Source organism: Ambystoma mexicanum, chromosome 9 (assembly GCF_040938575.1).
Source record: "Ambystoma mexicanum isolate Mex_15411 chromosome 9, UKY_AmexF1_1, whole genome shotgun sequence".
NCBI classification, from domain to species: domain Eukaryota; kingdom Metazoa; phylum Chordata; class Amphibia; order Caudata; family Ambystomatidae; genus Ambystoma; species Ambystoma mexicanum.
Window position 1 is genome coordinate 274,804,274 of NC_090931.1, and position 22,916 is coordinate 274,827,189.

Below are 22,916 nucleotides of genomic sequence, written 5' to 3' on the forward strand. Positions count from 1 at the left end.
TGTATTGTGTTCTATAAGCGTGCCTGGAAGAGTTGTCCTGAATGCACCATCAAATGTGGTTTCCCTGCACTCAAACTGACTAGTACATTTTCTTGAATCAGGGATTTGGACCAAGCGAGTATGGAAGCGGTTGTATCACTTCTTGCTGGCTTGCCACTTCAGCCCGAAGAAGGTGATGGTGTTGAACTAATGGAAGCCAAATCACAGCTGTTTCTTAAGTAAGTTATCGACTTGAATATTTGTGTCTTTTTCAAATGCCTAAAAATAAAACTCTATGTTGTATAAGTCATATACTCTATGCAAACTGGACCATTTTTTGTATTTGAAATATTATTGTCTTATCATGTTTGGCAACCCTATAGTATGGGTGTGCTCCAAATAGATTTTTCATTTCCTCCTATAAATGAAATGGAGTAAATGGCAATATACCACAGTATACATTATAGATTTCAAAGTCCATGATGTGTGCGGATGCTTCAAAACTTAATTTCTCTTTAAACGTTGACTTTTCGTTTCTTGTCCTTGTGCCTCATGCTCCATTTATCATTGAGTATTGCATGTACAAAATCAATCTCTTCTCTTTACACCTCCCTTCTTGCCCCGATCATCTCTTCCTTCGGAATTTCTCACCATTTCTACTCTGATGACACCCAGCTCTTCCTTTCCTTCTCTTCCTTCACTCCGGACCTCCACCTTAAAATCTCTTCTTGTCTTACCGCTATTGAAAACTGGGTCATCCCATTTTCTCTCTTTCAACACTGATAAGACTGAAGTCTTATTCTTTCCCTCCAACACTCTTCCCCCTCCCTCTCCTACTCCTTTTATTCACTTTCCTCCTCCAATCTTCCCATCTCTGCCCATGCTCGCAATCTAGGCATTAACTTTGACTCCTCCCTCTCCCTTTCCCACCATATCGCTTACCTCTCGCCTGTCGCTACCACCTTTTTAACATTCGTAAAGTCTGCTCCTCTCTCACCTTGCATGCCACTAAACCTTTTAATCTCCTCCCTCATCTTCTCTCGCCTCTTCTATTGTTCTTCTACCCTTTTTGGACTCCCTGCCTCTCATCTCGCCCCCCTCAAATCCCTCTACCACTCGATCCGTACCCTCTGTCTCCTTGCTCCGCACGACTCCATTTCCTCTTCGCTTTCTTACCTTGGCTGGCTTCCCTTTCACTACCAACTTAAATTTAATTTCCTCTGTCTTGTCTTTAAATCTCTTCACAACCTTCCTCCCCCTTATCTCTCCTCTCTCCTATCATTCTACACCCCTTTGCGCTCCCTTCGTTCTGCCGACCTCTTCCTACTGTTACCCCATCCCCATGTGCCTCTTCTTGCTTTTGCTCCTTTCAGCTCCTAGCTCCCCTATACTGGAACTCCCTACCGCTCTCTATCTGCTCCATCCCCATCTTTTCTTCTTTCCGTGCTTCCTTGAAATCTCTTCTTCTCCATTCCCCACCCTGAAACCTCTCTCTCTCTCTCCCCTCTCACATCTTTCTCTACTTAACTCTCCCTACCTGCTTCTTTTCCTCTTACGCTTACCTGTTTATCTTCACAGGCTAATTGCTCTACACACTGTTTTGTTCGTTTGACTCATGTTTTATCAATTGCTTCTACTGTTATAATCTTTTATGTATCTTGTTATAATGTGAAGCGCTTTGGAGTAAAGCGCTATATAAACACAAAAAATACAAATACAATCCTTACCAAAGAGAGGCAGGTGTGTTGCTGTAATCTATTGAACATGCTCAGTGAAACAGATTCTTCTACGGGCAGATGTCTCATCTCGTGTAATAACTTTAATATGTGAACATGTATCAAGAGTAAAAATAGTTTGAGCAATGTTAGTGTACCTTTTTAAAATGTGCTTTTGAAAACCAATCTACCTTCTGCACTGTGGCGACAATAAGTCATTATGGAATATATAAACTGGTCTCATTTTTAGCTACTTAACATATTTCACTCAAACGATTGATTCTAAAAAGTTGTGTCGTCCTTGTCTTTTGCTGATTGAGTGCATCAAAGACCAGGGAGGGAACATATAAGCAAGTATAAATTTGCCTTGCTCAGATACTGAATTTGCCTTGTTCAGATACTGAACCTTAATCAAGAAGCTGTCTCTGCTCCAATGTATATACCAACTGTCGGACTCTGATTCATTAATCTGGTAGGTATGCATTTTAATGACAAAATACGTGCCTGTTATTTGGAAGTCAACTAGATTAGAAGGCACGTTTGAAATGTTTGTTTTTGAAATTTGCAAAGCATGAGCTCATCTAGTTCCTAATTGTTTGTTTCAAGCGCATAGAATGTGATTGGCTCTGCATGAGTACCTCACAGTAGAAAGGGATATGTGAAATTGTGCTAAAATAAGAAAGGTTTGGGATTCTGTGATAGCTTCTTAAATTATTGTAAATGCCATCAAGGTTCTAAAATAAATTCAACACAAATCTGAGTGAATGGCCAGGTTCTTTAAAGAGGCAGATTTTACTTTGGAGACAGTTTATAGTTGGAGATCCATTTCCTGCTTTAACTTACTTTGCCTCTACTTTGATATTTCAGCTTAGTCTATAAAGATATTTTCTTCTGCATATAGGTTTTTTTTATCTTCCAAAGTTGATTTCACAGACCTCAAGCAAGGATTCTAGGGCCACAATGTATTAATTTTGAGTGAATGTCATTAAGCTCCATGCCGAATGTCTTACCAGAGTACAAGAGAATACCTGTGAAATGTCTGCTATCAAGAAGGTAAATATAGGCCATTCAGTGTTGACTTGTCAGTTCTATGTGATAATCTCATATATTAAAGGCTGTACACAAAAAAGCTAATTTTATTTTTTCTTTGTCTGATGCGGTGCAGCCTTTTATATTCTAAATACTTAATTTCTTCCCCCAACCTGCTACCCCGTCCTGCCCTCTGAAATCTGGGGGTTTCAGCATTGAACCCCCATTTAACCTGTTCCCCGGCCGGAACCGTGCCTCACATAGAAATACACACAGCAGACACACACCATCTCCCTGGTCCCCTCCCCACTACAAACACTACCCCATAGCATACACACTGACACACATACAAACACTTACAATCATCTTCCCCTGCCCATCCCAGTCTGCCTGTCAGCCTCTGACAGTACCGAACTAGAAAGACCGCTCTGAGCGTTCTCAGAGCAGTCTTTCTAAATCTGTCTTTCATTTTCTGTAAAATGAAAGACCTTTTCACTCCATACAGACCTATCAGCCGATTTCTATGCCAAAAAAGTTACTGGGACTCTTGTCTAGCTGTCTCCATCTTGTACAATGGCATTCACAAAGAAACTGATACCGTACTGTTGTGTCCAGCCATCCTTTGCCTTGAATTGGCCTGGAGAACACCATTTGGTTCAAGGTTCCTGTAGCCCAAGCACAGTGTCTGCTTGTGTGCATCATCCCCTCAGAATTAATAACCATTGTCTGTAAAAATGTATGCATGTTATCTCCACTCCCCCCTCCTCCCACTGTACACTCCGCCCCTCCTTCTGTCATCCTTCTTTGACTCTCATTCACCTTATTCACTGGCTCACTCACACCTACTCTTACCTTTAACCCCAGTCACTCCCTTAACTCACCATGCGTGCACTCACAGGCACGTACCACTTTCTTTAACCAATCAGTATCTCACCTTGCACATGCTCTCTGCAATTTTCCTCCATTCTTCACTCCACATCCTTCATCTTCCTGATTTAGCTGTCCACCTTCTCTTCATCTCACCAAAACAACTCACACTGGCACGTCCTTCCTGTGTTTCAGTCTCCTCCTCGTCCAATTGGCTTTTCTGCTTAGCTGCTTCCCTGGACCAATTGCTGCCTCAATTCCCCCCCACCCCTTGTAGCGGGTTTCAGAAGTATGAAAACATAAAACACCCCTTAAGCTCTGCTCCCTTGGTGAATGCAGGTCCGCTGGTATCTCGCAATGATGGCCCACTAAGTAAGAAGTCAATTTTAGAGCTAGTTCTTGGAGCGGGATGAGCGTCCTGAATGCAGAAAGCAATTATCTGCTTGCTTTATGTCCACAGCATACTCCCTCTCATTGGGGTTGCCCTCTCCACCCTTTTCCGCAAGAGAATGTTGCGATCCAGAACAGGAAGAAAAAACGCTGGTACATACGAAGGGGTAGGCATTGGTCAAAACAGGAACCATGCACATGTAGACGGGACAGAGACCAGGACCTACCTCGGGGGCAGGACCAGATCTGACAATCACCCTTGTAGAGCTCCTGCCCCAGGTAGAGCAGTGTCCCCATTCCCTCTTGGCAGGGTCAGGTCCCTGACCTGGTCTCACACACTGCTTATTAGGCTACAGGCTGGGGAGAAAATGGGATCCCCAGAAATTGTAAAATACACTTAAATGATCAGGACCCAAAATACCAGAACATAAATAGTCTTCCCCACATTTCTATTACATAGAAGAATGAATTCTACACCTGTACAGAATACTCTACATATAGGAATTGGAGGGCAGAAAAGGGGTAACACATTGCCACCAATGCCCAAAACTTCCCCATAGAAATTAAACAGACAAATTCAATGGGCACTGCCACAGTTATGGTGAAAAGCTAGGTAAGTCTCTGTTCTACCCCTCAGGTGCAAACAGGGCAGTAACCAACTCCAGGGCAGGCCAAATACCAATCGCTTGAAAAGTTCCAGGTTCGAGACCCAGAAACCACAGGAAGAAAGGTTGCAAAGCAGGACTTGGGCTAATGCAAGTCAATGATGAACTGCGATAGAGGGGGACCCACACATTTTAACACCACAAGATGGCAGGTTGAGTGTTAACGGATCACCTTCTTCTGATGAACAGAGGCAAACACTAATGTCTAGCCAAACTCTTATCTGGGTAGTGTGACTCAACAAGAAGGCTTAGACTGAGGAGGGGTATGAGCGCTAAAGAGTTCAGTTAAGCACACACACAGCCCTCTTAATAGCACACGTTATGCAGATTGTACAGAAATAAAGGTATTTATTCAGGCCTTAGACAATTCTTATCAATTAGAAACAAGAGGCAAGTAACACACCAAAACATTCACCTTTGGGTGCTCTACTATGAACACTAATATTTTACTTTTAAACACAGACCTATTTTGCAAGGTACGGTAGTGAATCTGAATGAATAAAAACAACCAGGTAAGTAATAAAGACTTTGAAAACAAATAGTTTGAGAAGAAAGAAGTTGGCAAACGCCATACAAAACCTTACAACCACAGTTCTAACTTTAAAAGGCCTTCCCCAACTAGAAAAGGGGATCAGTTCCTTTAGTCACAGGTCCTAATAAGTTGTTTCAGGAGGCTATGACTCTTTTAGGAAGTTGAAGAAATATGGCCTTAGTCAACAAGCAGTTGTAACTGTTTCAAAGCCTAGTAAAAAGAGGAAAGTCTTGAAAATGGCCTGTCTCAATGCAACCACCTTAGGAGAGAACCAGGGAAGGATACCCTGTCAGAACACCAGTATTCAGGGCTAGGACTATAGGCCCACACAACCCTATGGAGACAGGTAAGGGGCTGCAAATCAGGTGTGTCTACTCACACTCTGTGCTCGGATTTACTCGGCGACCACCGTAGAAGTTCCTGAAATTGCTGGGTCTTCTGGATTCAGGCCTTAGTTCCGTTGGACGAAACCAGGGTTTGAAGATGCAGCTGTCTCTCCAGGTGTCGGGTTCTTGGGTCTGGCTAGTTTGCGGTTCTGTGCTCCGATCGACCGGATTCTTAACAGCTGGACTCAGACTTCAGGACCAGCACTTCTGCTACGACCTTAGAGGACTTCCATGACGCGGCACAGGCGGCGAGCAGTGATGTCCACAGGCAGAAAATGTCAGAAGACAACCCTTGTGCCAAGAACAAAGAAGCTGGTCCTGCATGCAACTTCAGGAATATGCTTCTTGTTCTATAAGCTAAGGAGCTGCGGAGTCCCAAGGATGCACTCCAGCGAGTGACCGTTGTAGGGAAGTAGCCCAGAGCAGCTTAAAAGCAATAAATGATCCGACAACGGGAGCAACAGTGGAGGTGACCCAAGTCATCCCAGACGAAGAACAGTTGCCCTATAGTGGTGGGTCACCACCCTCCTGGATGACGAACGTCAAGTAGCCAAAAGAGGAAATCCGAGATATGGGATAGGATAGGGTCCAGTCAATGTGGCCCAATCTGGTCCTAAAAATTGAGCAGCAAGCTGTGACAAAGGGACTACTGCTATGGATGAGTACAGGGATGAGTAGTGGCTATACAGGCTACTTAGTCCCACACTACTACTAATCGAGCAGTGATCCAAATCCTAAAGGTTAAACAAGAACAGCCCCTTGGGTAAACCTTCTTCGTCTCTTTTAGCAGCGTGAGCTGAGGGCAAGCAATTTATTCTGGAGGGATGTGAGCCAATAACAGCAGCAACTCTAGCTCTAGTACAATGGACATATTTTTATTTTGGAACCAGCAGAGTTTCTATGAAAAATAAAGGGTATTTTAATAAAACCAATCGATGTAAGCAAATTAATTGAAATACTAAATGCCCACCCATGTAAAATAAACACAGAATGCAGTACTTGATGTGAAGGGTACTCTGGGTTGATAAACAGAGATGTTCAAGCAAGGATATCTGCAATTGCAATGTTCAAATATGTTCATGCAGAAAAGGTTTAAATGGGGGTGGGGCTCAATGGCCACTATGGTCCCAAAAAGTGGACCATGGAGACATGGCCTTTTCACAGTACCTTTCAAGTCTTGCCTTTGATAGTCAACAGCATTGTGCTGGGTCTAGGTAGTTTCACTGCAGTCAAGCCTATTTTGAGAGTTAGTCAATGCAGTCCCATTGGTGGTCGGTGTCGAGTCGGTTCAAGGGTGCAGGCTCCTGTTGGGTTAAGTTGGTATTCTAGACAGTTCAGAGGTTTCTAAAGTTTTAAGGCTTTCGGTCAAGTCAGCGACGAGACAATGGCTCTGTTGGAATCCGTCTGTGTGAGAGATGGTGAGTTTGATGGCTTCCAGCAGGTAGGGTTGTCGCTCTAGTCAGTGGCTCCCACGATGTTGTGATAGTGATTGTGTTGTGGCAAATTAGTCCACTTCAGTGGGTCAAGCCAGGATCTGGTTGGCTCGAAATACAGCAAGCAGTTCAAAGTTGCATAGATTTCCAAAAGCAGCACCACAGGTCCTGTGACTGCTTGAAGTGCATCGAGCACTGTTGAGCTGGCTCAAAGTCGTCCCGAGGTGCTAAAACATGGTCCAAGCTGCCTCTGGACTTCCGGGTTGCTCGGAGGCCCTAACCATGGTCTCCAAGAGAAGGAAAGTCGTTCAGTTCTGCACCTTGGCTGCCCCTAAAGGGAATCCATCATCTTCAGTACAGGATAGTGGTTCTGGTGCCATAGCCAGTAGAGGCCTTGGCCTACAGCACTTCATCCCCAGTGTTCTCTGGGGATGGCTAAGGGGCAGAGCTTGGATCTGCCTTGGATACCTTCTATCTTCACCTCCCTGTTTGAGGACTTTGGGATAGCTTATATTCCCAACAAAGGTCCAGTGAATCCTTCTTGTCTCGCAAGTCCAAAAGGTGCGGTATTTCCCTCATTAAGGCAGAATAACACAGGCTATTGGTTCAAAGCAAGCCTACTGTAATGGGTCGAATCCAGGCTGTTGTAACAAGTACCCTTCAATGGATTGCCTTTTTCCTGTGGATTCCTCATCTGATATGCTCATCCAGCTCTGCTGCTCAGAAAAAGCTTCAACAGAGGCGTAGTGGACCTCGGCCGTCTATCGTCAATCCATCTTTCTCAGTGCTTCCTTGTCTGCTCCGGATGTGACGTTGGGCATTGTATATATACCACGTCACAACGCCCCATTCCTCAGTTCCTTTTTTCCGTGCTCGATGCGCTGCTTTAGGGACAGTGAATGGAGTCTTCAACTTTTTTTGACATATTTTCGTCAGAATTTTATTTTTCGCTCGACTGCAAGATGTCCGTGTTCTGACTGCCACTCCAAAAGGTCGGTTACCGACACGCTTGAGATGTGCGTCTGGTGCCTCGGGACGGGTCACGACACGTAGGGGTGTGCGTTGTGCACTAAAATGAACCTGAAATTGTTGCACAAGCGCTTTGCTAAACTCAAGTTGGGCCGACCGCCTTCATAATCTCGGCTGTGGTTGACCGTCCAGTCCTCTGAGGCCAAGGGGCCTACACCCGAGAAAGAAAAGGAGAAACATTGTCGCAAGACAAAGAAGAGGTCCTATTTCAGGAGCCACTCTGCCTCGTCGCACAAGAAAGAGGCAGCACCATCACTGTTGAGATTCCAAAACTTCGACCGTAGGAGGTAAGCAGTCGGCTGGGCTGACCACTAGATTCGGAACTCGCCCCCCCCCCTCTTTCTCATAGACAGCTAACCTTGAGCAACAACAGACTAACACCAGAGCCATATACCTGACGTGTCCCAATACAGTGGTTAAGCAATTACTGATCACTACCCACACACCTGTCTTCCATCACACTTCCCCATACGGATAAAAGGCAGAGCATGAACGCACACTCTGAGCGAGGCAAAACACACGAAGAAACAGCAGTTCCAAGATGATAGTTTAATACAAGGAGAAAGACGGCGAGACCAGAGAGGGTTGCACGGATGGAAGTCCCCGTGACCTGTAAAGACTTACTTTCGTGAACCTTGGAAAGTAGGAAACATAAGACCAGGACCAAAAGCTAATCAATCCTGCACAGTGTGTCGGAGGTACCCGGGGCTCTCCCGCGTCGATAACCACTCTGGGAGGAGCGATTTCCGCAATGGTACCGTCCTTGGCTCCTACAACAAAGCAGTGTCAGTAAAGACAGCACAGACTGCGAGTCAGAGAGACTGATGCCAAACCAACCTGTGCTTTGAACCAAGGTTGCAAGCAGCAACATTGTATGAAGATAGAGTGAGAACAGTGTGTGAGACGTGAGGACCGACACAAATATAATTGCAAACCAAAGGAGGGACTGATCTTTGGGACGCCAAGCAAAGATACCATAGACCGAGTGGCACCACGTGGGTGCTAATTTGAAAATCTCTGTTAGGCATCCAACTGATGCTAAGTGTGAGACAAGGGAATCTTAAGACCGAAGTGGTCCTGCAACGGGTCAAGCTAAATCCTGAGCACATTCGAAAGTCGTTGGTGATTTAAAATATACTGCAATCGGACCGTGCCCGGCTGAGGGAGACTAATTGGATAAAATAAAGGGATCTGAGCCCGGCTGAGGGGCATCCGGGGTCAACCATGAGTCACCTGAGAAAGAATATTCTCTGAACATTGTAGAAAGGGATCTGAGCACGGAAGAGGGGGGATACAGGGTGAACACTGAAATTGAATACTGGTAAAAGGAAAATAACTTTTTGCATCTTATTTGTTTGTACATCAGGCCCTCTGAGTCAAGAGACTTTTAAGTAGAAGAGAGACTTGGACACAGGAGGTCCTGATGCTGGTAACGGAACTATATTCTCATACCACAGAAGCCAGACCCTGTGCTTTGCTCGAGTGAACCGCCTTGCCCCATGCTGAAAACGTGGGGAAGAGAGGCCAACGGCCCGAACATCCTGACATCATTTTGTGAACATTTCTTACTTTTTCATGAACACTATCCCACGCTATTTGTAAATTAGCGGTAAGAATTGGAAATAGGGTTTTTAGTATAGGTCCTTTTATTTTGACAAGACTCAACTAGGACTATATTATTATTATTATTTGATGGTCGTAGCTTGCTCCCATCCGATTTAGGTTTAGATAGGCGTTTATAACACCCTTGTGAGAGTTCAATAAACACCCTTGAACTGTGGTCATTTGTGTCTTACTGTTGGTACCATGACTTCCTTAAACCTCCCATGCCTATCCAGTAGCAGGTTGCATTTCTCATTTTACCTACGCATAGGAGGGGAATCATGTGAGACAAGTGGGTACTTTCCACGGTCGCAAGAGGCTATTGCATCGAACTCGCACAGACGCCACCCACCAAGACTCTATAAGCAGAGATTCCCCTACCCGAAGAACATGAGTGGCAACTCAACAGAGGAATTTTCGGAAATATCTTTTCCCTCTGCGGCTATCCTCCTTTAGACTTGTTAGCCGCAAACCAAAACACACAATGCCCAGACTTCGCATCCAGGTTTCCCCAACCCAGATCCAAGGGGGAACGTCCCATCGATGATTTGGTCAGGGAAATTTGCTTACGCTTTTCCACCAACACTGCTGCTCAGCGGAATAGTGCACAAAATGCAACTCTAATCCTGGTTTCTCCAAGGAGGACAAGACAACGTTGGTTTCCACATCTGCTCAAACTGGCGATGCCCAACCCAATCAAACTCCTGTGCCCAGTCAACATGCTCACCCAACATGGGTGGGGACAACACTTCACCCACATCCTTAATCTATGAAGTTGGCAGCTTGGCTCTTGAAGTCATAGTTTGGTCATTTAAAGCTACCTCAAAGGTGTATGGAAATCCTCAAGGAGGCCCGTAAACCTAACACCAGATACCGTTACTTGTTATTTGTATTAGTTATTATAAATGGATAAGATTTGTAATATGGTGCCATTCAAAAAATGTAAACACGATTGAATGTAGGTTTATGGTCTTTCCATCGGTGGAAATGCATCGAAATGCAAATCCATTGATGGAAATCCATCGAATGCCATTGCATAAAATCGCTATCTTTTACATGTAAAAGTGTTTTTCCATCGAATATAAAAATGGACAAGTTTTATGGAAATGCACTTTAAAATGTAAAAAATAGCATTTCGATGCATTTTTTTGTAAGGTTAAAGCATTACATGGAGCTGTCAAGTGCTGAAATTTCAGAACTGGCCAACCCCTTGTAACGTTTTAAAGTTTATTGTAAATCGTGGGGGGTTAACCCCTCAGCCTCCCAACCCCCATGCACACCCACACTAACCCTTAATCTAACCCTAGTTCCAACCCTAATCTTAATCTAACCCTAAATCTAACTTTTGTCCCTAATCTAACCCTAACCCTAGTTATCCATCGAATTTAATCATCGAAAATTATTCAATGAATATGCTTTTCGATGGAAAGGCAATTCAATGAAGAATTTTCGATGGAAAGGTATTTGATGAATACGTTTTAGATGGAAAGACCAGATACCTTGAATGTACTCTATCACACATTCTTCACTACATACTCCACTTACTAGACTCTGGCCTAGCATTCAACTGCATCAAGCTTCACCTAGCAGCTCTATCCACGTACACCACTTCACAAAACAATGTGTCTTGGTAGAAAGTCCCTGTTAAGGCTTTCATGGAGACTTTATCCCCCATTTGTAACCCACCTCCAGGGTGGGATCTCAATTTGGTACTCTCAAAGCTCAGGTCCTCCCTTTAACCCAATGCACAAATCCAGCCTTAAACACCTAACATACAAGACCGCTTTTCTGGTGGCCATCCCCCCCCCATTAGCTTCAGTGAAAGACCCTTTCTTTCTTATCCACAAAGACAAGTTAGTACTAAGTACACACCCTAGGTGTTCACCTAAGTTCATATCCCAATTCCATGTTAACCAATCCATTGAATTACCCGCTTTCTTTCAGAATCCTTCAAACTCAGCTGAGAAGAACCTCCATACACTAGATGTAAGGAGGGCAGTTCTTTACTATGCAAACAAGACAAAACCGCTAAGAAAAACAGACCAACTCACAGGGAATGTGTTCACGTTTCAAAAAACTCCATCCCCAGATGGATAGTGGAATGCATACAGCTCTGCTACTCCCTATCAAAGAAAACTCTGCCTTTCATACCAAGAGCTCACTCTACCAGGGGTACAGGAGCTAAATTGGCCTTTATTGTAACATCCCTCTGGACGCCATTTGCAAATCTGCTACATGCAGTTCCATACATACTTTTGATCTGCTTTACTGCATTGACACACATTCTAAAGACGATTCACAGGTGGGACAATCAGTGCTAAAGCATCTATTTGCTGCTTTACCTTCTCACAATTCACCACCTTCTCTAGACACTGCTCGCTAGTCTATGCATAGCGCGTGATCTAAGCAGATCCACAAGTCTCAGAATGAATACATTACTCACCATAATCTTACTTCTGATGCTTGCATCTGCTTAGATTCACATGCGCTCACCCTTCCTGCCCAGTGGAGTAGAAAGTGAATAAATGTTTTCTGGCTTTATCTACTCTTATCGCCTTTATTACATCTGTACCCCTGCTACACTTCATGCTACCTCATGTCGGAAACAAAACAATCTGCGGGCCTTCGATGTGTGAAGAACCATGGGTACAGGAGACATCACACTAGGGATAGTGTTACTGGCACGCCCTGTCCACGTCTCTTTTCGAGTTTCGAAAACAAAAAATGTAATGCTCTGCGTCTACCACTAGATGTCGGCCTATGCAGATCATGTAAATCTAAACAGATACAAGCATCAGAAATATGATTACAGTAATGTATCCCATATGGTTTTATGTGTGTGACCATATTTTCCTAGATGTTTCATTACTTAGTGTGCATTTTAGTATATTTGTGTGCTTGCATGTCTAACTGGAGTTATTGCTGGTGTTGTGTGTACTCGTAGCTCTAGACCACTCTAACCCCCCCCTCTTCTACACCGTACTGCTCTGCTACCTACCTTGATTGGGTTTGGCTAGATATAACTGTCTTTCCTGTTCACCATAATAGGTTCCCCTATCAAAATCATCTGTACCTTCACTGACTCCAAAACTAAATTGCAGCTGCCATAGCCTACTACACCACTCAACAGTTGGGTGATATAATTACTGTAGGCCCTAAATCAGGCCCTTAAATACCCCAGTCCTAGGAACCATATTGGCCACGTAGGGCAGCATACTAAAAAGGATTGCAATGTCAGTGACACTTCTACTCAAGTCCCTCTGGCCACAAACATAAAGTCAAAGAGACGGAGCCTATTTATTTATTTGTATTTTTAAAGCACACAGCAGCCCTAGGGCATCGTGACGCTGTTGCAGAAATGACAAGCTTGGTGGTTACATGGTCATTTGCATTTTGGGAGCATATTTAGGTTACATCGAAATAGCATTACAAACAGGTTGTGTACAGTACAGCTTAAAGTTCAAGGGAAGCTAGGGTGCGGCAGATGGTAAAGGGTTATGTGAATAGTGTGGTTTTGAGGGATTTGCGAAAGGAGTACAAGGAGTGTTCTCCAGCAATGGGGTCTGGCATGGATTCACATGCTCATGAATATTCCCCGTCGTCAGGCTGGGAATCCTCGGTAAAGAAAAAACCAGTATCAGTTTCGTTTCTGATCTGTCTTTCGTAGTAGCAACCAATCACTGATCTCTGCGTCATACTGACCACAGCCAATGACTGCCCTCTACCTAAGCCCCGCCTCTGGCAGCCATCTTCAGATTTTTACCGCACGTTCAAGTGTTGGGATCCTCGTGCTATTGCTCTCGAGCGTTAGTGCTATTTTTTCACGTTTTTTCTCAAAAACTTCGATTTTTCGGCCAAAAAGAGCCTCAAGCTCCACCGATTCTTCATCCGATCAACGGGGACCCGTGTCGGATTCGTCTACGCCCCTCAAGGGTGAAGATTTCGTCGAGCCACGCTTTTGGAGGACTCCAGAAGTTTCTCAGGCCCATCTCGGACATGGCCCAGGAGAAGGGAAGCTCGACGCCCGGAAAGCTGTTCAGGGTCTGCCCTGGATGCCAGCTTCAGAATGTCTTTAAGGAGGACGAACACTCCTTTTGTCTTTACTGCCTACATGAGGACAAGACGCACGTGGAGAAGGACTGTGCGTTTTGCGGCAATATGTCGGAGCGGACCATGAAGGACCGCCATCAACGTCTCGCCAACTGGCTGGAAGGGAAGAGCCCGTAAGGCGAGAAGAAGAAATCTGAGCGGTCTTCTAAGACCTTTGAGGACGCCCCGGCGACGGGGGTCCAACACAAGGCCAAGCACCGCGAGTCCGCTGGCACCGGGAGCGCCGAACGGTCGGGCTCTACGGGCGCCAGGCAGGGCGCATCCTCCCCGGCACCATCAACCACGAGCCAACGCTCTGGTTCGGGTGAGAGGAAGGCCGAGCACCCGGCAAAGCTCCTGGAGAGGCCCCGGTCGAGCTCGAAGGCCCCATCGGAGGGAGAGCGAGGCAGTGTCCCCCCCCACCCCCAAGGAGAAGGCGGTGAGCGCACCTAAGGTGGTGAAAGCCTTAATCCATCCGGCCAAGGCCTCTATCGAGACAGTCGCGGCAGCCCTGGCTCAGCCTGTGGAGGCTACACCAGTGGTGGCGACCGCGGGGCTCAGAGTCTCCCTGCCACCGCGGAGGGAGTCCTCTTTTATGCCCATCGACAGGACCCCCGTGAAACCTCCGACGGAGAAGAAAAAGGGGGGGCAGGAGGTCGTCGTGGATTCGGCCTCAACCTCTGAGGAAGAGCTGATCGAGGTCTTAAGCCACGGCGTTGGCGTGGAAGAAGACCAGCCCGTCGGGAGGGATCCCGACGTAGGAGACGACGATAACGTCGAGGGTACCGACGGGGCCCCTGACCGCCCGTCGGACTCCCCTCAACCAGCTCCGCAAGACAACTCGGCGGCCATTTTGTTGGCTATACAGTCCTTATGCTCGGAGATAAGGGCGAGACTGCCGTTACCACCAGCGGAGGAACCGCTCCCGACGGGGGACCCGGAGCCAGGCCCTTCTGGGAGCCCTCCCCCTAAGAGAAGAAGGATTCATCCTCCACCTCCTTTTCAGCCATCGCGCCCTGTTCAGCCCTCCTCCCCGTCCACGACTCGTGGGGATGATACGGGGACTGACACAGCCGCGACGGGTACGGACGACGAGGTTTACGACGAGGATCTGCCGTCGTCCCCTCCCACATGGGCTTCCCCGCCCGACGAGATTGGATCGTTTCACTCCATGATCGCCAGGGCATCCGAGCGCTTCCAGCTCTGCCCGGAGGAGAAGAAGGAAGGTTTCCTTTATCAACTGCGCGAGGCCAAGAGGAAGACGGTCCTCTCCGTGCCTCTACTGGACGATATTTGGGATGAGGGCTTCGCCCTCCTCAAGAACCCATCCACGACGCCGGCTAGAAGGGATCGGTATGAGAAGAAGTACCGGGTCCCGGACGCGGCCCCCTTGTGCCTTCGGGCACAGCCGACCCCGTCGTCTCCACGGCGGCCAGGAAGAAAGCGGGGGGGGTGTGCGGCCTCTACGTCGACTTCCCCGCCGGACGGCGAGGGAAAGAAATTGGATACGATGGGACGCAGGGTCATCTCGTCTGCAGCGACGACGATTAAGGCGGCCAACGCCTTGGCTATCGTAGCCCGCTACGACAGGGAGCTGTGGTACAAACTGGCCCCCCTGCTGGACTTCCTACCGGACGACAAGAGGGCGGATGCCCTAGAGATCTTGCAGGAAGGAGAGGTGGCGTCGGACCACGCCATTACGATTGCGACGGACATCGCTGACACTGGATTTCACCAGTTGGGCAACGGCGTGTGCCTTAGGCGGCGTGGATGGCTCAAGGCTACTGACTTCCGTCAAGACGTGCAGACCAGAGTCTTGGACATGCCGTTCGATGGAAACAACCTGTTTGGGAAAACAGTGGACGATTCCCTTCAAGCCATCAAAGCAGACACGGAGACGGCCCGGGCTCTTGGGGTTCTCCAGCAACGGCGGCCGCCCTTTCGGAGCGGCGGAAGCAAGGGTGCCTCCCAAGGTTCCGGCGGCGGATTTTCCACCTACCGTCAAGCGGCCCGTTCGTCGTCGCAGGAAGCTTACAGGGGACGAGGCAAGTCAGGCGGACCCCGCCGTCGTCGCCAAGGAGGTCAAGGCGGCAAAGCCTTGTCGAAGCAGGACTGAACCGGCCGTGGGGTCGGGCCCCCACCGAAGCACCCCGGTGGGAGGCCGGCTGGCGAGCTTCGTCAGCGTGTGGGAGTCCATCTCCACCGACCGTTGGGTGCTGGACGCCCTAGCCCAGGGTCACGCGCTCGAGTTTCAAAAAAGGTGCCCGCGCGTCCCCCCTGTGGCCAGGAAAGAACATCACGTCCCTCAACTTCTCTTGGAGGTAAAGGCGATGCTCAGGAAGGGCGCCATCGAGCTCGTCCCAAAGAGGCTTCGGGGCTCCGGAGTTTACTCAAGATACTTCCTCGTGAAGAAGACGATGGGAGGATGGCGTCCCATCCTGGACCTACGACGACTGAACAAATTCATCAAGGCACAGAAGTTCCGGATGGTCACCCTCCAACACGTCCTGGGTCAGCTGGAGGAGGGCGATTTCCTGTCGTCGTTGGATTTGGAGGATGCCTACTTCCATATTCCCATCCTAAAGGGACACCGAAAGTTTCTCAGGTTCGTGGTCCAAGGGCGTCACTATAAGTTCAGAGCCTTTCCCTTCGGACTAAGGTCGGCACCCAGGGTGTTCACCAAGTGCCTCGCACCGGTGGCGGCGCAGCTGCGCCGTGGGGGGGGGGTCCACGTCTACCCCTACCTGGACGACTGGCTCATCCGAGGCAAGACGAGGGAGCTCGCCGTGGAGCACACGGCAAGGACCGTCCAACTTCTCACGGACCTGGGATTCTCCGTAAACTACGCCAAGTCCCACCTGGTGCCCGCGCAAGACGCACTGTTTCTGGGAGCGAAGCTCGACAGTGTCGCTTCTGGCCTCTCCGTCGGAGGAAAGGACGAGGGCCATTCTGGGCAAGGTGCAGCGGATGCTGGTTGCGGACGCGGCCAGAGTGAGGTCCATCAAGTCCCTCCTCGGAATGATGTCTTCTTGCATTAACCTCATCCCCCTGTGCAGGCTCCGGATGCGCCCGTTGCAGGAGTTCCTGGACGCGCGCTGGATCCAGACGACGGGCAGCTTCGAGGAGAGGATCACACTCGACGAGAGTTTCCGACGAGCGATCCGGTGGTGGGGCACCCGCGCACATCTGACGGCGGGCATGGACTTCCAGACCCCCGGCCACCAGGAGACAGTGACCACGGATGCCTCCCTGGAAGGGAGGGGAGCGCACACCGAGAATCTGCACGCGAGAGGCCTTTGGCTCCCGACGGAGAAGTCCCTCCATATCAACGTCCTGGAGCTCCGTGCAGTGTTTTGGGCCCTTAGGTCCTTCCTTCCGTCCCTCAAGGGCAAGGTGGTGAGGATCTTCAGCGACAACACCACCACCATGTTCTACATCAGGAAACAGGGTGGAACCAGGTCCCCAGCCCTGTCCAGGGAGGCGCAGGATCTGTGGCATTGGGCCGTCGCCCAAAGGATGTTTCTGGTGCCGTTTCATCTGGCAGGGATAAAAAACACCATCGCCGACTCACTCAGCAGGGAGCTGCGCTCGTGCCACGAGTGGGAACTACGACAGGATCTAGTGGACCACCTCTTCCGACGGTGGGGCACACCCCAGATCGACCTGTTCGCGACGGCGACGAACTCCAAGTGCCAGAGGTTCGCCCGCAGGTTTCCCCAGCCGAGGAGCATGGGCGATGCTTTCTCGTTCCCCTGGGAGGGCCTGTTTCTATACGCGTTCCCTCCATTGCCATTGCTGATCCGGCTCATCAACCAGCTCAAGAGGTCACGGTGCCGGATGATCCTCGTCGCACCTGCGTGGCCGAGGCAGATATGGTTCCCGGACCTTCTGGATTTGTCAGTGTCCCCGTCAATCAAGCTGCCAGTGGACGCGGATCTGCTCTCCAGGGAAGGAGGCGCCATCCTCCATCATGACCCGAAGTCGCTGAACTTGCAGGCCTGGCTCCTGCAGCGTTAGTTTGAAGGATACGACATACCGGCCGACTGCAGAGAGGTTCTTGCAAAGGCCAGGGCGTCCTCAACTCTTAAATGCTACGGACACAAATGGAAGAGGTTCTCTGTCTGGTGCCACGCACAGAAGATTAACCCCCTGCGGATTACGGCTCCCCAAGTACTGCCGTACCTACTGACGCTGGCCAATGCTGGACTGGCGCACGCCTCCATCAAGATTCATCTTGCTGCGATCTCCCGATACACCAGAACCACGGGGCGGACGTCCTTGTGGTCTCATCGTCTGGTGAAAGAGTTCATGAAGGGACTGTTCAGATCGTTCCCGCCGGTGAAGGCTCCGGCCCCGGCGTGGGAGCTCAACGTGGTGCTGACCAAGCTCATGGGACCTCCGTTCGAGCCTCTGCACTCATCCCCGTTGAAGTTCTTGTCGTGGAAAACAGCGTTTCTTGTGGCCATCACCTCCGCACGACGGGTGGGAGAGATCCAGGCCCTTTCCTGCAAGGCCCCGTACTTGACTTTTCACGACACGAGGGTAGTGCTCAGGACGCACCCCTCCTTCATGCCCAAGGTGCCGTCGGACTTCCAACTCAACGAACCCTTGGTGTTGCCTGTGTTCTTCCCGTCGCCTTCGTCGCCGGCTGAGAGGACTTTGCACTCGCTGGATGTGGCTAGAGCGCTGAAGTTCTACGTGGACCGCACGAAGGGTTTTCGGAAGACGTCACAACTCTTTGTGAACTTTGGACCTGTCAATCAGGGGAAGGCTCTCTCGAAGGCTTCCATTTCCAGATGGCTCTCCGGCTGTATCATGTACTGTCATCGGTTGGCAAACCGACCCCTGCCTGGCCGTCCGAGAGCCCATTCCACCAGATCGATCGCAGCTACCACGGCGTTCCTATCTGGTGTGCCCTTGCTGGACATCTGCAGGGCTGCTACGTGGAGGTCGACGCACACATTCACGAAATTCTACTGCGTCGATCGGGATTCCAGGGAGGAGTCCAGGGTCGGCCAAGCAGTGCTGCGCAACCTGTTCGCCTAAGGTGAGCCTAGTGAGGAGGTAAGATTTGCTTAATGTTGAGTTTGATGTGATGCTTAATGTTGAGCCTTTGCCACCTCCCGTGGTTGTGCATGTGTGTACTGCTATGTATTCTTTATTCATGAGCATGTGAATCCATGCCAGACCCCATGCTGGAGAAGGAACAAGTTACTTACCTGTAACTGTTGTTCTCCAGCATGGGTCTGGCATGGATTCACATGCGAACCCTCCCGCCTACCCCTCTGCGGCTCTTCACTTGGTCATACTGCCACTTCACGTGCTACCAAATCTGAAGATGGCTGCCAGAGGCGGGGCTTAGGTAGAGGGCAGTCATTGGCTGTGGTCAGTATGACGCAGAGATCAGTGATTGGTTGCTTCTACGAAAGACAGATCAGAAACTAAACTGATACTGGTTTTTTCTTTACCGAGGATTCCCAGCCTGACGACAGGGAATATTCATGAGCATGTGAATCCATGCCAGACCCATGCTGGAGAACAACAGTTACAGGTAAGTAACTTGTTCCTTCTGCTCTGAGTGAGTTGGGCGTTCCAAAGGTTAGGTGCTATTTGAGGGAAACCAATGCCACCAACTTTGGCTCTTTATATGGTGGGTATGCAGAGTTGGTTTGCATGGTGGCTTCTTTTGGGACGGACGGAGGAGTTCTTGGTTATGATTTCTGATAAGTAGGAAGGTGTGGCGAGATTGATGCATTTGTGTGAGGGTGAGGATTTTGAAATTCATTCTTTCCTTGACTGGGAGCCAGTGGGCATTACGTCTGGCCTGCGATGCATGGTCTCCCTTGGGGATCGGAAGGGCGGCGCAGAGTGCATTGTTTTGCACTATTTGGAGCCTGCTTATGTTTTTTGTTGAGGTGCCTCCTAGGAGGGCATTCCAGTAGTCAAGTCTAGCTCCTTTCGTGGCTCTGTCGATGGAGCTGCAATTTTGAGAGGTTAGGAAGGGTTTTATGGCATAAATTAGTTTGGTGGTGATTGCTGAGGCGGAGGAGATGGCGCTGACCTGTCTTGTCATTGAGAGTGTAGAGTCTAAGTAGACTCCTAGGGTCTTCACAGGTATGTTGGTTTTGTCAATGGTGACGTGCGTGTATTCAGGGCCGAGTTTGGATAAAGTTTCCTTGGGGGCAAGGATGATGATCTCGGTTTTATCACCGTTTAAACGGAGACCATTAATAACCCTCCATGTTTGGATAGTGGCATATATCTGAAGGAGAGCTTCTGTGTCTTGGGTCTCCGGTGAGAGCGAGGAGGACTTTGGTATCGTCGGCATAGTTAGTGTAAGCTATGCCGAGCGCATCCAACATGTCAGAGAGGTTTGGTGAACAGGTTATAGAGGGTAGGTGCCGTGCATGACCCCTGAGGGACTCCACAGTTAATGGTGGTCGGGGCTTCGTTGGCCTGGTCCGAGTACACTTTCATGGCCCTTCCTTCTAAGAAAGAGATTATCCAGGCGGTGGCCTTGTGAGAGAAATGTGCTGCGTTGAATAGGTGAGAGGTGAGGATATGTTGGACAACAAGATCAAACGCATCGGAGAGATAGAGGAGGAGTAGGAGGGCAGGTTTGCCTTTGTCCATTATTTTGGTAATTTGATTCTTTAAGTCTAAGAGGGTGGTTTCTGTGCCATGGCCCTTGTGGAAGCTGGATTGCCTTCTACCTAGGATGGCATTAGTTTCCAGATAGTGTTGGATTTGGGTGTGGGAGGCTTTGTCTAGGACTTTAAGGAGGAAGGGGACAGTGGTGATGGGGCGATAGTCGTTGGGGGAAGCAGGGAGGGTTTTTTTTTTTTTTAGGAGCGAGCGAACCCAGACTTATTTTAGCCATTGAGGTACGATTCCTGAAGAAAATGAAGCATTAATGAATGCTGTGATGATGGCAACCAGTAAGTCTGCGCATTCATTGATAATGGTTGGAGGACAGATATCCCCTTTACATGTGGAGTGTTTGATGTTTTTGAGAAGGTTGGTGACTTTTGATTCTGTGACGTCTCTGAAGGCAAAGAGGGGAGTTTGAGGGCATGATTTGTGAGAGGAGGGTGGGGGTGGATTGTCTTGGTTAGGGAAAGCTTTGCGCTGAGTTGACATTTTTTTCTTGGATCGTTTTAACTTTGGTGATGAGGGCAGACTGGATACTATTGCACCAGGCTTCGTCCTTAATGATTTCATCTGGGCTGGAGTTGGGCGTGATGAGCTCTTTAAAAATAGAGAAAACTTCTCTTGATTTAGAGTTGGCTTTGGAGATTCTTTGGTTTAAGGAATCAGATTTGGCTAGGAATATGGCTTTTTTATATGTGGATGTGGACTCTTTGAATTTGTTTAGAGAGGATTGGTTAGGCGATGATTGCCACTTGGTTGGAGCTCTGCGTTTCATGGTGCAGAGTGCAGATAGTTCTTCTGTGAACCAAAAGTTTGAGTGCATTGATTTTTATTTATTTTTTTTTTTTATTTTTTTAATCTTCTAGGGGGGCTATGGACTTGATGGCTTGAGTGAGAACGTGGACATAAGTGTGGCAAGAGAGGTGCGGGGGGTTATTGTTAAATGGAGGTTTAAGTTCAGGGATATTGAGAGAAGGTGCAAGGTGTATTTTTGTGAGTGTCTTTGAACTTCTGACTTTAGCGGGTGGGGCATGAGTGAGTGTCTTACGGGTGGGAGTGGTAGGAATAGAGAATTTAATGTAGTGGTGGTCTGTCCACGGGAGGGCTGATATGTTAGTGATGGATGAGGAGCAGTTATGGTCAGCGACCCAGTCAATGGATCGGCCTTTGCAGTGAGTAGGTGCTGTGATTTTGTGTTCTAACCCCGGGTGGGTGAGTTCTTCAGCTAGGGAAGGGGCTGCTTTGTCCTTAGGGTCGAGTAAGCCTAGGTTAAGGTCACCGAGTAGGATGGTTTTAGTTGAGCTTTTAAGGTTGTTACCTATGATTTGGAGGAGGTGCTTTTGGTAGTCCGGGGGTGATCCTGGAGGCCTATAGGTAATTATGATGTTTATGGTACAATTAGAGGAGAGTGATAGTTTAAACAAGAGAAAACGAGGAGAAAACACAAAAGGTTTACAAGGCCAGAATATCCCCCAAAATGGAATTCTGCCCTTATAGGAGTACCTTTCTAAAAAAAAAAAATAGGCAAGCAGGCAATGCCCCCTCCCAATTGTAGTTGAGATCTACCAATCCAGGGGAGTTTTTTTTATTGTGGATAAAGATTTTCCGTCTTTGGGTATGTACTTTGGGTTCAGAAAATCTGAGTGTTCCCGAGTCACCACTCTACTTATTAGGGTTAACTGCAAAGTCAAAGGTCAACCAGCACCTTAAGGTACCAAATTTGACAGATCATACCAAAAGGGTACCCTAGAACTTGTCTAATCTCAAATGGAATTCAGCCTCTCCTTGGAAATAGTGAGGGTCGATGAACACACACTTCTGATTGACTGAATGAGCTTCTAGCCCTGATGCTGCATAGTCCCCAATAAGAAGTATATCTCTGATGTTAAAGATACAACCTTGCTTTGGAGTAACTTGTGAGACCTTGTGCTGGCAGTGCACAATCGGGTCGTCTAAAGGTGACAAGTCACAAAAGGTTGTGTCAGGTAGCTCTAGGTTTCTAGCTGTTGGTTTGGGGGTGACGAAATGAATCTTGAAGCAAGGTTAACTTATGAGGAACTAGCTGGTGGTTGATGCTAGTGTTCCCAAGAGAACAATTACTGCAGGAGTTGGGGGTTGGTATAGATGTCTGAATTGATCGCATATGCAGTTCTGGAAGAGACAGTGTCTAGTGGTGGCAGTTTTTAAAGTCCTAATTTTTGTTTTAGGATCTTTTTGATTTAGTTCAGTTTTTGCTCTTTGGGTAGGAACCACAGGCATTGTGGTATGTTGGCTGCTAGTGCATGTAGTGCTTCCGTCTATTGATTTTGGAGCTGTGCAGGGACTCGTCAAAGTGGCTTTGTTGGAGCAGGTGATCCTCAATGTCTTGTCAATAAGCTGGAATTTCAGTGTCAAAGTAAACGATTGCTGGTATTCTCTTCCCTCTTGTTGTTAGAAGTCTGATGTACCCATATACCAGTCTTGGCTTTGCTGCCAGCACAGTTCTTGATAGATACTGGTGAGGTTTTTCAACAACCTTCTGGTGAGCGGTGAAGTAGCCCAAACCTGTA

The 22,916-nt window shown here is 48.2% G+C and overlaps 1 protein-coding gene across 9 annotated transcripts in view; it reads left to right on the top strand.

Moving 5' to 3' along the window:
- Positions 1-22,916, top strand: part of NF1 (neurofibromin 1) — a 3,279,657-nt gene that overhangs the window by 1,567,157 nt on the left and 1,689,584 nt on the right. For all 9 annotated transcript variants that reach the window (XM_069614617.1, XM_069614618.1, XM_069614621.1 and 6 more), the window contains exon 24: positions 102-218. In XM_069614617.1, coding sequence (XP_069470718.1) covers positions 102-218 — 117 coding nt within the window. The remainder of the gene's footprint in view (positions 1-101; positions 219-22,916) is intronic.